Source organism: Hippichthys cyanospilos, chromosome 9 (assembly GCF_059441005.1).
Source record: "Hippichthys cyanospilos isolate Australia breed blue-spotted pipefish chromosome 9, RoL_Hcya_1.0, whole genome shotgun sequence".
NCBI classification, from domain to species: Eukaryota; Metazoa; Chordata; class Actinopteri; order Syngnathiformes; family Syngnathidae; genus Hippichthys; species Hippichthys cyanospilos.
The window spans coordinates 6,665,629-6,682,821 of NC_142377.1; the positions used below are offsets into that span (position 1 = coordinate 6,665,629).

At 38.8% G+C, this 17,193-nt stretch overlaps 1 protein-coding gene across 1 annotated transcript in view; it reads right to left on the reverse strand.

Moving 5' to 3' along the window:
- Nucleotides 1-17,193, reverse strand: part of LOC148418646 (plexin-A2-like) — a 128,467-nt gene that overhangs the window by 66,603 nt on the left and 44,671 nt on the right. The window contains exon 4 of the mRNA XM_088422996.1: nt 11,515-11,649. Within this exon, the coding sequence (XP_088279122.1) occupies nt 11,515-11,649 (135 nt within the window). The remainder of the gene's footprint in view (nt 1-11,514; nt 11,650-17,193) is intronic.

The window sequence follows — 17,193 nt, forward strand, 5'->3', positions numbered from 1 at the left end:
GACTCAACACGACCTTGCCAATGGCACGCTGTAAAAAGCGAGCTTTTCAAGGTGGACTTGCTTTGGAAAACGACAGCCGTCATTCAGTGAGGAGGACAAAAGAAAAAATGCTCTTTGTGTCCCACTGAAACGCTGATTTTGACCCACCTGAAGCATTGAAATTGTAAGCACAATTTAATAGAGCAGAGACAACGCTTTCATGGTTGAACTTTTATACTGCGCACATTCATTTGAGCTCTATTCAGCTGTCTTGTGCTGTATTTTCTCTGCCAACTTCATGTTTGGATTCAATTGTCAGAGAGGAAATGGGGGAAAAAAAAGTTATTATGAAGCAAAACACTGGGTGCACCATAAAAATCCACTTGACAGTCAGAGATTGGTATCGACGCATACCCATGCCAGCCACTATTCTTTTCCGGATCCTTCTGCAAATAAAACCACAAGGCCTTGTCTGACGTTTGCATTCCGGCGTGTGTCGCTGCGCCTCGTAAAATTGAATCGATTCTAATCAGACCTCCAGATGTTTTATACAAATCTTTCAAAAACTGGGGCCTGTAACTTGGCGGTCAACAAAACAATTTTCACTAATTATGCTGTCTCATTTTAAAAAGTGCATCCTTAAGGACTAAATACTGTTTATCCCTGTTGGCTTTATTCTCATAAAATGACAGTTTTTTTTTTGTTGTTATCTACCCTAAATGTACAAGGACCACGGTGGTTGAACACAATAACTCACAGGCTGATTTTGCCCGTTTTTACTGATCCAAACCACAACAATTCCCGCATTATTCCGACTGCGTCACTCAAAATCCCTAAACTCCTCCCACGAGGCAAACTCATTTTGTTAATGGAATGAACCAAATGGGTTGTGAACCGCTGAAAAAAAAAAGAAAAAGGAGAAAGTTATGTGGCGTGTATGTGGGTGTGTGAGGGGTGCGGGAGCTAATCCATTTTGCCAGCACAGACCTAAGAGAGCACCCACTTATGCTATTAGCGCACCGGAGACACTCTAATGCACTCTTCATTTGTGATTGCTTACATCAGGAAATTGCTTGCATCGTACATTCAGCCAGGGAATAATAAGAAAGTAAAATAAGTGCGTGCCCAGCCGGCTTTGTATGCAGGGGAGCACAACATTGGCATTTAGTAGTGTTGAATGGTGAACTCCATGCACCTGTTTACTCGCCATACAGATACATTCACACAATAAAGTGACTGCAGTATGAGGTAGTCCACTTTGAGTCTACATTGGCAGCATTAAGATCAGATAGCAGTTCGTTATAAATGTGTTGCAGAAGTGAAATGACTTGGATTTTTGATACATAAGCCGTCGCCTGACCAATTTCTTGATTTGATTTGTGAACATAAAATGTAAGTTACAGCTGTTGAATGTTGGTGGTGCAACTCAACCAATTTCACAAGGAGCATCAATTTGACAGATTGTAACAAAATCTTTCAAAAAAAGAAGGATTTAAGATCTTTATTTCCTTTTTTCCCTTTGTTTACTTCATTTGACATTTACAATGTGTTTAATCATTTAAAAAAGAGAAAGAGAATTGTGTTTAATCATTTAAAAAGTACAAGTCATTCCTTTTTTTAACTGCACTACCTTGCTGCTAACACTCAATATGTATGGAGTGCCATAGACAAACAGCATGACTGTTGTATTGTTATGAGCCGCAATACCACTGGTAGAACAGAAAAACATATAGACAGACAATATAAAAGTCACAGGAAAATTATTTCTACCCTCTGTGAAAACAGCTAAAATTACTGTAACTAAGTGTTTATCTGTATTACAATGTCCAATAGTATAAAAAACTAAACTTGTATACTAGGGTACTACTGTACTATTATTTTTGACATTTTGCTGGTAAATTTCATGATGCAAAACAGTTAATATGAGCTTTTAGTGAAGCACGTTTTACATAAAGAGTGACTCGGGCAAAGTTGATAAGCATGATCCAATAAAGAAAGACTAATTTGAGAAAAATGACTTTTACATGCTGGTATGACTAAATCCTGTAGTCGGTTGTCTAGAGTGCCTGCCTATCTCTGCCTCACAGTTAACAAGAGATTCATCCTGCACATCCACTCCACAATTAGAGGACAGTGCAATTTGCGTAATAACCAAACTGACACTGAGTGATGGTCCACCCATGACATGAAAGCTAGGTAGGGTGAGATTCAAGAGCCACTTGAAAGACAAATAAATACTGTATGTGTGGGATAGGTATGTTTCTGCATAGTTGTGATTGTAATTCTCAAGGTATACCGAGCTGCATTGAGTGTTATTGAATTTACAGCATTAGCTTCTGATAAAAACAGCACATACTTTTTTTTGGGGTGAAGCTGTCAACACTGTCAGCGCTGACCGACGCCCATTTTGCAGACGGACCGAGGAATGACGGTAAAGATAAAATTAATGGTGAATTAAAAATGTCGGGATTGCAATTTTCATCCGTTGTTGTAATCGTCGAAATAGACATTACATTAGGTGTCCATTATATGTCCGTCAGCCCGCCACCCCCTTTTTGTTTACTGAAATATAATTCAACTGACTTGGGTGTTTATCTGCTACATTGCTGCATTTTTATAATACAAACTGCAATCAGCCTGCAGTCACTGTACAGTACCACCAAGCAGTGGAGAAAAAAGGTTCAGTTGAGTGAATTACCTGGGTTGATTCAATTCAATATTTGTCCTTCACAGTTATACACAGCGGACTTAACCGTGGATTTAGTTGTAGTCGCTCCCTTTCTTAGTTTCAGGCTTCTTGTTGACAAGAGTATTCAGGGATGTGTTTCAAGTAATCAATGAATGCAGAACAAATTTCCATTCTTTTTCTGATTGGCTCTTGGCCAGGAAATGCAAGATAGAATTTTTTTTAATCCCCCAATTAAAATTCAATCCGAGAAATACTTTGTTTCACTTGTAGTGTATGTGACATGAAATTTAGACAATTGTTAATGAAACCATCTTTTAAAGTTGTAGGGCAGGCTGTTAAAAATGAGAAGCAAAATCCACTACTTAAGACGCATAACACATGATAATGCCATCCAGTAGACATGATTGCTAATTGCACTCTCGTCCACTGCATTAAACATGATGTTGTATTATAGCCTAGGGTTAAACCCCTTAGCTGGCTTTCTTTTCGTGCTACACTTATATTACAGTGTTGTGTTTCAATTGCACTGTAACTGTAGAACCGCAGACATGGTGTCAACCTTAAGTGTGAGCACTAAATTAGAAAAAAAAAATTGTATGAGTGCTGATAGAAAACAGACAAAAAATGTAAAACGTCACACTCTAGTAGTGGCAGAAGATTTGGCAAAAATACATCAACAGACAAACAGATCTATGATTACAATTTTGTATGTCTTGAAAAAATGACGGAGCGACGATAACGGAAAGGGGGCGGGGCTCTGACGAATATCGGACCAGCATATCGAAAAAGCAACAACGATAAGTTTACAAAAATAATGATGCTATTTTATGAAATTGAAAAACTCAGTTCCAAATGTAAGGTTAAATAAGTGGGATGTTTTCTGCCGGTGCAACAAATGAAGATTATGCCTCTTTCGAACAGAGTTTCGTCATACTCCCAGTAGAGCTGCCATTTATTCACTAGTCTTTTACACAGAACCCCATGAAGCAATATTTTGCAATCCTAAAATCACATCATTAAATGATGTTTGAGGCATGTAAATAACATTTTAGACAACATAAGACTGCGGGAAAAGTGAGTTAGGGGCTGGCTACCTGTTGGAAGTCAGTTATATACCGGTATGGTGTGTGTGTGTATATATATATATATATACTATATATATATATATATATATATATATATATATATATATATATATATATATATATGCAGTGATCCCTCCTACTTCGCGGTCTCAAATATCGAGGGCTCAGTACTTTGCGGGTTTTTAAGATAAAAAATCTTTTAAAAAATGCGTAAAAATGTACAAAAATTGAAAAATATCAAAAAAGTACATTATACAGTAATGTATTAATCAAATAACGAAGTAATATTAGTTAATTACTATGTTAAGAATTCTTCAAGCGTTAGAGTTCGTGACGTTTTTTTTTATCTTATTTTGAAATGCATGCTTTTAATTTGTCGGGTCGCATTGCATTTCCGTTTCCTGAAATACGTTCTCCGTGCGTCATTCGGCTCGTTACGGTGACGTAGTGAATGACAACGTAAGCTCATATTTATAGTTTATTATCATTTATGTTGATAACGCACGCTACTGCCTATGTTTAGTAAGCGATGAGTGTTTATTCTGTTTATGTGTTCGTTTGTGTAGAGGTTGCACTTTATAGTTAGTAGTTGTTAGTTGTTGCTAACCCGCTAATGTCTGCAAAAAAATACAGTAAATTCATAGATTAAAGTGTTTATATGTTAGTTGACTGACCATAACATTGTTGTTGATTTATTATTCAACAGATACTACATGATACACCATACATGAGCCAAAAGAAATGTGAAGTTCAACGTGATGACTTGCGTACTCTTTCGACTCTTGGTACAGATAACCAGTCCTGAGAGCAAATTCTCAACAAACTAAGTAATATTAGTTATTTAATGAATATACAATAATGTTAATAATGTTAATAAGGATAACGTAATGTTAAATAATAGGAGAAAGGAAATAAAATAGGCAAAAAATACAAAAAAAAAAAAAAAGGATTGTTTATGGTTACTGTGGCTATATTGGGACGTACATAGAAATCTAGGAACTGATGATACCCTACTTCGCGGGTTTCAGACTTCGCGGGGGGTTGACAGCCCCCATTAACCGCGAAGTAGGGGGATCACTGTATATATATATATATATATATATATATATATATATATATATATATATATATATATATACACACACACACACACACTATATATAGGCGAGGGAGGTTGTCAGTGCTGACTATTAAAAAAACTGACATGATCCCACGATATCCTACCATTGTACCATTGTTGCTTCTAGCAGTCAGTAAGCGTATGCCCAAAAAAGGATATGCAAAATACTTTTACAAGGGTGTTAATGGAGAAGCAGCAATACTGAATACAAATTCATGTTTATCGGATTTTTTGACAAATTCAAGTAGCAATCAATATATGATAATAATGCCGTCACAAAATGAACATTTTCAATCAGCTACAAGAGGTAGCATGTCTAACAATAATATTTTTATAGCCATATTTTTTAAATACTGTGAGACCACAATGTTAAAGAATGATCAGAATCATGCCATCCAATAGAGTCACACAGTCAGATTTCCACCTGTGATATTCTCCACGAAGTTGGTGAATTTAAAGGTTAATTTATACCTTACGTTCATATTCTGAGGGATGAAAAGTCTTAGTTTCCTGCTGTGACCCCCCCGGTCATTTTACAAGAAGCGGTGATGCCATGAATTTGAGAATTAGTGTTTTGTGACACAGACTGTTCCCACTTCAGTTTATTCTTACTGAATTGGGTTTCACACAAATACCTCCTCAATCAAACTACAATCTTGAAAGTCCATAGGGGCCAAGCCCTGACATAAATAGCAAGAAAAGAAGAAAAGAATCATAGAGACTTCGTTTGAAAATATTTGCAGTATCATTGTTTCTATTAAAAGAGTAAATTCAGTCACTGTGTACCTTAAGCAATGATACCTAAACAGTTTAATAGCATTTGACAAGTAACCTGTAAAAGCAATAATAACTTTACAAATTGCTATTTTGATACAGTGGCCACATATTGTCCATATGTGATTAATCAATGATTTATTTATTTGTTTTAGATGTAGAAGGAAATTTTAAACATGCCGTATTCTGGATGGGAGTAATGTCTTGTGTGTGTGCGTGTGTGTATGTTTTTTGTTTTTTTTTTGCTAACCGTGAAAGGGCATGGTCCCTAACTTACAGTCCAGTTTCTGATATAATGCAAACAGATTTGAAACCAGATGAATTTTTGTCCATGACAAATAACCAAGCACGAAAGCTGAAAAAGACGTTGCGATGTTGAATGATGGCACTTTTCCTCTGGCCTCTTACGGTATGTTCGAAGCATTGGAAAGAAAAGGACATGGGGAGATGGGTGTCAATTTGACGCCACCGATTTCACATTTTGCCAAGCATACGCTGACAGATTGCCCAGGAAAACCCCTGCAGTGTTTTTTCCTGCCTTCTGTGATATTTAAAGTCAGCCGTCATTTCATACACTTCCGACAGACTCCGGTGAGATTATTGTGCACTTTTTTTTCTTTCAATGTGATCAAACTGGAGGCACGTGGCAATAAGTTGAACCGCTGTGAGGGTATCAAGAATCTTTTCAGGATGATGTATTTTTGCAGCCGTTGACACTCATGCACCAAACGTCTTGTATCTCGCTTGGTCTTCATCATCATGCAAACCTTCAGCAGGAGACGGGCGATCTTATTGTTATTCAGCGAGGGTCGACTGAGCTCAGCCAAATGTGCTTGTGCTTCCCTCCTCATTCCACGTCTGCATTGTTTGGCTTGCAGGAATCCAAAAAGCTCTCATCTCTGCTGGAAAATGTGGGGGGGAATCAAGGAGTGAGGCTTTCTCCCCAGGGATTCGGTAAGCAAGCCGCGGGACAGTTAAAGAAAAAAGATGGGATAGGGTCTCAAGTCTAGCATAGGGTTTCAAATCAGGTTTTAAGATTTGGATGTCATACCGGGATTAGGGTTTTAAAGTGGGATATCAAGCCAACATGAGGGTTTCAAAGGCTAGGTTAGTGTTTCAAACAAGAAGAATCATGTTTTTCCATCTATGTTGGGTTTTCGTTTTCCAGTCTGAGAGCCTGTGCATGGTTTCACACCAGGTTGAAATGAGTTTTTCAGACCAGAGTTAAGGTATCAAGCAAGGTTTTAAGTTCCAAAGCAGGTATGAACACATGGTTACAGTTGAAAATGATTGTTTCAAGTAAGGATTAAGGTTTCAAGGTAAAGGTTTCAAATAATGGTTAGGATTTCAGCCCATGGTAATGGGGTGATTCCACTGCATGCGTCCCCGCTCCGCTACGGCGTGCGCAGCACGACGCACCCATGTTAGTATGAGTGGAATCGCAGTAAGGATCCAAAGTAGGGTTCCAAATCATGGAAAGGTTTTTAAATATAGGGTTTTAAAAGTGGGTGAAGGTTTAATAGGGTTTTAAATCATAGTTGAAGTTCCAAATTAGTACAGTGGGCCCCCGGTTTACGAACTCCCTCTTTTACGAACTTTTCATCTTACGAACGTGGACCGCGGCGTTTTTTGTCCCCCTCTTACGCACAAACCTTTCGTCTTACGAACAAACCAACATGCCCCAACATGCCGATCACTGTGTCCGTACTATTTATTTCGCTTTGCTGCATCAACAAAATCAACTGTTCTCGCACATTACGGTAACGCCGATATGCTATTGCCGGCATCACGTCAATCACAGAAATGCCGATATGCTATTGGCTGAATGCCTTCATCTAGCTTGATGGCAGAGCTGGTCGATGTGTTGTGAAGACTTTGCAAACTTTATCTGTTAGACATGGCTTCTAAAATTGCTAGTGGCGGTAAAGGAAGAAGTAAGAGGATGATGACAATAGAAACCAAGCAGGAGATAATAAAAAAAATATTATTAAGGAGGCGCACGCATAGTTAACCTTGCTCGTGAGTATGACCGTAACCGCTCGGCAATCTTCTAAGGGCAAGACTTTCCTTGCCAGGGGATGGACCTCGGTCAACAACAAAATAAAGAGGCTTCTTCTATTATGGATTCAAAAGAGGGAAATCGGCGGTGATATATTCGAGTCTGAGAAAAGTTCTCGTTTCAGAAAATAAATAAATAAAATCTGCGGGTTGGTCTCTGCTCCCCTCCGCCTCCACCCAGCTCATGTCACGTCTTCCCAAAGGTAAATGTCATTTTTCCTTTGTATATTTATGTTATTTAATTTAACTGTACAGTAGATTATGTTACTAATTTTTAATATGTGTATAAAGTTGTGAGGTTTTTACCTAAGGTTTTTGCACGCATTCACTAATTAACATAGGTTTGGATTGCCCGTCATACGAGCAATCCGAGTTACGAGCATGGCCGCTGAATGGATTAAGTTCGTAAAACGGGGGCCCACTGTATTTTAATTCAAGTGTTAGACAGGGGTTTCCAAGCTGAGTCAAGTACAAATAATGGTTAGGAATTCAAGACAGGGTTAGGGTTTTTAGATCAGGGTTAAGGGGTATAAAAGTAGTGTTTTGAATAAGGCTTTACAACCAGGATTTGGTGATAAACTGAAGTGATGAGAGCTGCACGGTTGTTGCAATATTGAGAAAGAAGGCAGCTGGCTTCTGGCTTGTTGTGCGCCACTGTTGGCGCTGCTTGGCTGTCTCCTCCAAGTAGGGCTGCATCTCTCCTTGAACGACCGACGCTCATCAATAAGTGATTTCTTGTCTCTTCCAGTCTATCACACTGGAGGAAGAGCCGACTCCATTTGTTTTAGAAGACAGAACCCGACACAATACTGTCAGCATCCGCAACTTCACTCTCCACCTATAAGCTCCATGCCTCTATAAACACCTCAACAGATTGACACTCCATAAGAGAGTGGTTCTCAGTCTGGGGTCTGGGTAAAATTTCTGAAGAATCTTTGATGGAAGGTTGTGGTGGTTTTGACTCTGTAAATCATGAACCAACTGCTTTAGTAAAAACTAGTTTCCCATTGTCCACAGCTATATGGTTAGTGGAAACCCTCTATGTCGGGTAGCAATGTTTGATGACTGTTGAATTAAGTTCCATTTATGGGTGTTCTCTCTCTCTCTCTCTCTCTCTCTCTCTCTCTCTCTCTCTCTCTCTCTGTATGTATACATATGTGTATATATATATATATATATATATATATATATATATATATATATATATATATATATATATATATATATATACGCACAGTATATATGCACATACACACATACATAAATATTGGGAAAATGGAAATTCTCTCCGCTGGGGTCCCTTGACCAAAAGTTTGTCTGTGACTCCAAAACGCTCATGAAGCTTTTCCTGGCTGCAAAGGAACCTAATCCCATTTCACGTTGCCATTCAACCGCCAAATAATCAAATGATGGCAGTAGGAAAGTGATTACCGCCGCCTGCTCGCTCTTATCTCCAGTGAGTGCAGGGAATATACAATGTCCGACGACTACAACAACAACAAACGACCGTGTGATGTCGGGCCAAGCGAGGGAAAGTCAAAGGGTGTTACAAGCCGCAAAGAAAAAGCCTATAATGCTTTACGATCGCATGTGTGTGTGCCGCGTACAAAAGATGCAAGCACTCTAAGTTGATCCGCATGGATAAGTAATTAGAACAGCGGCCCATCCCTCTACACGTAGCCTGCATCTTTAACAATTCCTTCAGCATAGCGTCTCACTGTTGGTAGGATTGTATATAAATCCCTATTTTTCAGGCTCACCGTATGTCTGTATTCTGTTGATTTTTAATGTTCACAACATGAATGGTTTTTTGAAGTATGGTGCAAATGTAAGAATGATTAAAAGATGATATCGTTAAAATGATCTTCAGAGTTTGAGATTATGCGGCACCAAAATCAAATGGTGAAGGCAATTAAATTTAAAAAAAATGCAATTCAGCGTCTTGTATCTGTTTAAGAAACAGAACTTTGTTCCTGTCAGGGATGATTTGGATGGTTTCACTGGTAGAAGTTATCAAAAAAATGTCTCATTCAAGTATACTCTGATTATACCTTTTCATATTGAAATGAAGGCAGCTTCAACTTCATAGAAGTTGAAGTATGCTTGCCTTGTACTGGAAAGCATACAGAAATGTCTAAGATTAAACACCTTAGTAATAATAAGACTTAAGTAATTATTAAAGTATTTGTGTTACTTTGGTAAATTATACAGAAAACTTTCAGACTTATTCTTAGACTTAAACTCATTCATCCATCCATTTTCTATGGCTGCTTACTCTCACTAGAATCATGTACCATGCAAGTTTTTGGAATGTGGGGGGAGACGCAAACGACACACGGGAAGACCAGGGCGAGCTGAATTTGAACCTGGAACCTTTGAAATGTGAGGCAGACATGCTAAGCACTCTTACACCGTGCCGCCGTCTACTTAAATTCATATGAAAGCATAAAATATACGTTCTACTTCTTTCTGCCACAAGATGCTAATACTTAGTCCATATTCATGCAATTACAGAGAGATGAAAGGTTATTAATTCATGCATATGTTAAGATGAAGTATTACACTTTTTATAATAGTTGAGTATAAATGAGTGCCCTTTCTTTACACTTCAACACCGTATGACCTAAACTGTGCTCTTGAAGTATCCGACTATTATACTGGTAGTACATATGTAAATGTGTGAACTTGTAGCACTTACATAGATGCTTAAAGATGGATTCAGATTCACTGGTTGACCAAACAACCAATGAAATCAGTTACACAGTATTTGTATCTGTTTTGTAAAACTACATATATTTTGGGGCCAAATGTTATTTGGCACAGTCATCAACTGGCTTGCGTGTCCCCCTCCCAGCACTTATATCAAGGGGAACCCAAGCTATGGCAGCTCCTGTGTGAATACTGTACTCTGGTTTCCTGCCATAACAAGTAGATGCACAATATTATTGAGGACCCATAGATGAGCGGTCATTCATACCTAAAAACTATTGAGTGTTATTTTGCCCATTTTATTTTCAAATTTGACCAATCAATTTTTAAAGTGTAGTAAAGCATAAATGAATAAACAAGTATACAACTAGAATGCTGAAAGTATATTAAGTATTTTTATAGTGTACTTTTCAGAAAATAATTTGTGTAGGATGAGAGCATTAGTATACTTTCTGGCACATTACAAGTACATATAGTTACGGTTAACCCTACGCGAGATCAGAGTGCACTTTATATACTTATAGTGATACCTGAGTATACTTTATTAAGTGGACTCATACTACTTTTTTTGATTCAAAGTATGATCCCTGGAAGCCAACCAAAATTGAGTCTTTAAATTCAAAAAGTCAATGTGAGTTTCAATTTCAATCACAGTCATTCAGGACTTTTTCATGATAAGACATTACTGTCACATTTCTTTTGAATCAATGAACATGGCATCGAGGGTTGATTTTTCTTTCCTGGGTGCCAATACGGAACACTCAGTGATTCAGGTGGCATATTCTGGCCAACTTAAATATACTGTACACCAGGATAAAAGATTTAAGAATTGTATTAGTTTTGGGGCACGCTAAGGGACCTACTAAGACAATTAATCTTCAGTAGAGAAGAGGGTCTGTGTACTGCATATTCCATGGGGAAAAGTAGTTGCAAGTAGTTAAACATGCTAGTAGTATTCGTTGTGGCATATTCAGATGAGTTCCTCTGTGGAGAGCTATGAAATTGATCTAATTTTACATTTGAGTCCACCAATCAAAAGCAGAATTCTTTTAAGACGTGGTGCAGCACGCATAAATGGGTTCCAGATGTTTTTAGCTCACCTGATTTTCAGACATGACGTAGAGTGAAATCTTGTCCAGGGAGAAGGCCATGTCACGCAGGACAGGGCTGTTGTCCTTGGTTACGCTCACCGTCTCATACAAGACTCCTGTGACCAGCGGACCATCTACTCGGATCTGCGGCACATGGAAACAAAACATGTAACCTGACGTTTATGTGAGATGTTGAAAACTTAGGCTCTTAACAACAGCTGTATGTAGTGAGATCCCACTTAAGCACATGTAATTACTAGTTGATCCAATTAGATTTTAACATTTGAAATGGATTTAAATGACTATAAAACGTCTTTCAACATCCAGTAGTCTTAGGGTTTCATATCAAGGATGGCGTTACCAAGGATTAGGTTTTCAAATTAATGTTTCTAACAAGTGGTATATTTTCTAAAGTCAGGTTTTAAGCCATAGACAGGGTTCTAAACAAGGTGTTTTATTTTTACCTTGAGTTGTATTTCCAACATTCTTCAAGTTTAAGCTTCAAGATCCTTTAGTTCTTTATCGACGTAACATGTTTTCACTGTTAGACTAAACGACTTTGAGAAAATGAGGCCATTAAAGGTCTCACATCAAGGACTCAATTTGAACTTTTCAGATGTCGGTTTGAGTGTGTCGTTTTGGGCGTGGAACAGATGTCCGTCAGTGAGGGAGGGCTTCACCATCCATCCTTTGTCCCGTTCGACAAACATAACATGTAATTGCACTGAAAACAAATGAAATGTGCCTGTCTGGGTAATAAGTGGATTATTGATTGGGGTGCTGCTGTCAAAAGGACACTACATGAGGTGCTTGAAATGCTTGTAAAAGATTTCAGATTGCTGGTAAGATGGATGGCATTGCAGTTTTGAACACAGCCAATCGTCCTGCTTGTCAGCTTTGGATAAACGATGCTGAGAATTGAGACTTGCATCCTTTTTGAGAAAGAGGCAAGAGTATTCACACCCTGTGCATATGTACACTAACAAAGTATTTGTAGTTTGCCGCTTTCCAACACTGTCTTTGTAGAATGAATGTCGATAGCAAAGGAACTCATTAGCAATGCAAACGTGAGTTAAAGACCTCTTTAAATTCATGGCAGGCTGGATCAGCAACCATTTGATGCAATTGCAATGAGGACGCATTACTTTCTCAAGCATTTTAATTAGAAAAAAATACAAAGGGGCTGACGACTGCGCTTGGTATTGCATGGCATCTGCATCGTGATTATGTCACTCCTCCCAGCATGCCTCTGGACCGGAGCATCGGCGCCACCCCGAATCAAGGCTTTGAACACTTGCCAAGGGCGACAGGCAGCACACCACAGCGGCGTTCTCTGAATAGGGACAGTCAATCAATAAGAGCTGATTACATGATTGGCTCCCCTGAGCTTGAGAAACTTCATCAATCTGTCACACCGCACCACCTTCCAGAGAGCTGCGCCAGCTCCATGCCTCAGATACCGATCATTGTGTGTGATTAGCTATTCACGCCTTCTCAAGGTTGTTTTGGTTTTGTTTCTTATTATGTTATTATATGGAACCTGCAGTATTTGTGTCGTTTTGTGGTCTAAGTGTAAGAAAGTAGGAAGTATTCTTGAAGTGATACAGTACATCCTGACGGAGAGACTACATTCTTTTTAAGACTCAAGCAGCCTTACATAATTTTGCTTTTGTTCAGTGTGTTGCCCCATTAAGCAGTTGTTTCGTGTATTGTATTTTTAGTAGATTTAGAATTTCCCAAAGATGAGCATTCTACATTTTTTGCTGGTCTGCCATTTAGAGTACCGTTGGTACATGGAGCCTCTACCGTTATCATTGGCCTGTCATTTTTGGAAATGTACTCAACACATAATCGTCGGTCTGTCAGCCAAACATTAACGGCCGTCCCTCATCAATTCCGTTGCCAAATTTGTCTCTCACCAAAAAAATATATATAAATAATAATAACTTTGCACGAGAAAACATCAAGCATACATCCATCATCTTAAAACTATAGCCAAATCTTCCATCAATTATTGAATCATCCTAATAAGTGGCACAAGTCTGACAAAACACACTAAATTCACACCACAGTGTGTTCGCCTGGTACAAGACTGCAATAAGCAATCACGTATAGAGGGAATTTACAAAATAACAAGTAAAAAGCACCATTTTGCTGATCTTAATTTACTGTTTAATGCCTTTTTAGAGGGAATTTTAAAACTTCTATCTTGCATTTCCTGGCCGTTTAAACATTTATCTGGAATTTAGAAGATTTAACCAGGTGATAAACCGTTACTATCAGTGACAGGTGATACAGGTGGTGATGAATGCAATGATGGTTTAAAATGATAGAATCTACTGTTCCGTCAGGCTGAGTCCGTCATTTCTAAAATGTTTTCGTCCTTTGGCGGTTCAACGGCAAAATTGATGAACAGATTGACAAACTACAGGCTGCCCACCTCTATTTACTGTACCTACCTCTATACTGCCCAGCAATTTTCTGCTGATTTACTGTTTAATGCCTTTTTAGAGGGAATTTTAAAACTTCTATCTTGCATTTCCTGGCCGTTTAAACATTTATCTGGAATTTAGAAGATTTAACCAGGTGATAAACCGCTACTATCAGTGACAGGTGATACAGGTGGTGATGAATGCAATGATGGTTTAAAATGATAGAATCTACTGTTCTGTCGGGCTGAGTCCGTCATTTCTAAAATGTTTTCGTCCTTTGGCGGTTCAACGGCAAAACTGATGAACAGATTGACGAACTACAGACTGCCCACCTCTAGTAATTAAATTGAGCCTTGAAAGAGGGAGGCATCAATGTTCAAAAAACACTTGTGCTTTAAAGCGACACAAGACATTTTCTGCTGATCAGAAAGACTCAATGTACGTGGAGGCCAATATTTATTTTCATGCCAAACCTTGAGCTCATTCTGCCATTTCACTATGAGCCTTACTGTATTCAATCTCCACAGACGGTCCATCATGGCTGCAGGATCATTTTACTTTTTCCCTACACTCTAGATTTCATCAGTCACAGAATCACCAGCAAGAAATCAACAACATAGTTTGTTGTATAGGATCAGATTCCATTGGATACTCTGAAAAAAGAAAACATGAACTTCAAATTGTGTCAAATTTTCTGACCCTGTCTGTCATTTGAAAAAGACTTAATTTTCTCCTTGGTTGGCCTCCAAGTCATTGGAGGATACTGTATATCTGAAAATTCACCCATAAAGGCGGGTAAATTAATGGAAAGAAAATTATCCTTTGAAAACCAAACCTAGATTGTTTTGAAAACCCTTGATCATTACCCATGGGAAAAGTGTTTTTAAATTCTAACGAATTAGAGATTTACCAGCCTTCTGGGCCACATTTTTGCCTTTACTGTGTACTCTCAAAACTTAAAACCAACCGGCGAGTGCCACAAAACCTTAGCGGAACGTCTCGTCTTATCCTCTCTTCCCAGGGCCTCACAGCTGACAGGCCTATATATATTTAACCCATGAATAATGTCTAAGCCAATAACCTCCACTTCCTTCCTGTGAACCACATTCTGCTCCAGAACTCGCAATAGATATACACAGCCCGATTAGCAGGGCTTCTACAAACAGATCTGCAACCTGAGCCTTAAGCAAACAATCCCCATCATAAGAATTCGCTGACTCTCTGTCTGAGCCAAAGAAAACGCTCTCCAGACTTCTAAGATGTCACTTGAACTCCGTTGTAACGATGCCAGCCTTCCCGTAAGCAACCAAATGTCTCGTTCACACCTGGGATTCATTTTGAGATTAATTTTCAGCATCATTTTTTTCAAGGGGAGGCAGACGTGCAAATAGTCCAAAGCGGACAATGATTGTGTTTATCTGGCAAAAGCTGTGAAAAAAAGTCCATATGCGGCTATTCATTGTGTGAGGACAAAATACAGCTGAAAAATGAGACATATGGATGGTGACCCGGGAGGCCTGAAGCACTCTGCAACCTATCACTGCCAATCTGTCTCATTAAGAAGGCTCTCTGTCAGTCTATCTGTCTGTCGCTCTGTACCAAACCTTTGCTAGTCCTCCAACAGTTTCTCTTCCAAACGTCCATTTCTTTTCATAACAATCAATTCCTTATGATAAATCAGGCAAAAGTATTCATCTTTAAAATTATGAATTGAAATTGTATTACCAGGTATCAACCTCCAAAAAAATGGCCATATTTATGGTTTTTAATCAAGAAGAATTGCAATTTACTGTGTAAAAAACATACACGATAAAAGGTAATTTAAGAAAAATCACCTAGTGAGTGACATTCTTGATGCTGGCAATGCTGGAATTTTCCTTTTGTGCGTTTTCATTTTTGTATATTCCTTTGTTTATCGGAAACCCGACCCAACAAAACAGGGAAAAAGTTGACCAAGCTAGGTTTAGAAAGATAAGAAAAGGTTAAGAAAAGGTACACCTGTAAAAGTAGCTTAAAATAACGTTTTAAGCTACTTTTACAGGTAGCGTATAGCTATGACACTTCAACATCATTTCAAATTCAACATTACCCTTATAAAGAAATGAACATGCACGTACGGCAAAGAAGCTTCATGACCTCCGCTAACAACCCAGACTAAAAATACAAGCCCATCCCTAAAACATCTTTGAGCCATCAAATTGTATCCCTTTGAGGTCTTTAGCATACCTCCATGACACTAATTACCGCTTTATCTTTTGTCAGGGTTTGATGGTATCTTTGGGCATTCAAGAAAAAGCTCAAAGACCACAAATAAATGAATTTTCACAAACCAGATAAATGAGTTTTTAGGGACCAAATTGTTTGAAATCATGAATAATGAACTGCAAATAAAACTTGCCATGTCCTACTTGTTTGTACAACATCATGGTAGATGTTTTGTATGTTAGGGCATTCTACACATGGATATGGAGGATCATTTTTAAAGAAACTTTTGTTCAATGGTGTGTTCTGACAAGCTGGAATTAGGAGGCAAGCATTTGTGGTTCACGTTTCAACCTTTTTGGCAGCAACTTCCTGGATGAGCTAAGCTCCCTGATTGCAGTTTAACTTCACACGGGAAGCAGCGAGTGTATCATTGCCTGCCAACAACGCCATCCAAGGCCGGGATAAAACGAGCAAGTTGTTCCCCCAAATTCTTCCCGTCAGTCCCAACGGATATCCCCAAACGATGTGCATCCCGAAATGTTAAATTACACGCTGTCATGAGTGCTCGAGGTAGTTTACAATTCCCCTTTACTTTGGTGCCGCTATAGCCAGCAAGTTTAGGCCTTTTAATTATTAATATTACCTCTGGTGAGAAGGCAGTATTTATATTGCTGCATACTATTACACAGTCTTATTTTATATATAAATTCAGATGTTCAGGATTTTTGATTTTCTGAGCCCATTATTATTTTCATCCATCCACTTTCTTCAGCCGTTTATCCTCACAAGGGTCAGAGGCCTGCTGGTGTCTATCCCAGCTGACTTTGGGCAGTAGGCGGGGGACACCCTCAACTGGTGGCCAGCCAATTGCAAGGCACACAGGGAGAAACAACCATTCATTCAAGCACCCAGTCTCACCTATGGACAATTTAGTGTGTCTAATACACCTGCCATGCATGTTTTGGAAGTATGGGAGGAAGCCAGAGTGCCCGGAGCGGACCCACGTGGGCTGGGGGAGACCATGATAACTCCACATAGGAAGGCCGTAGCC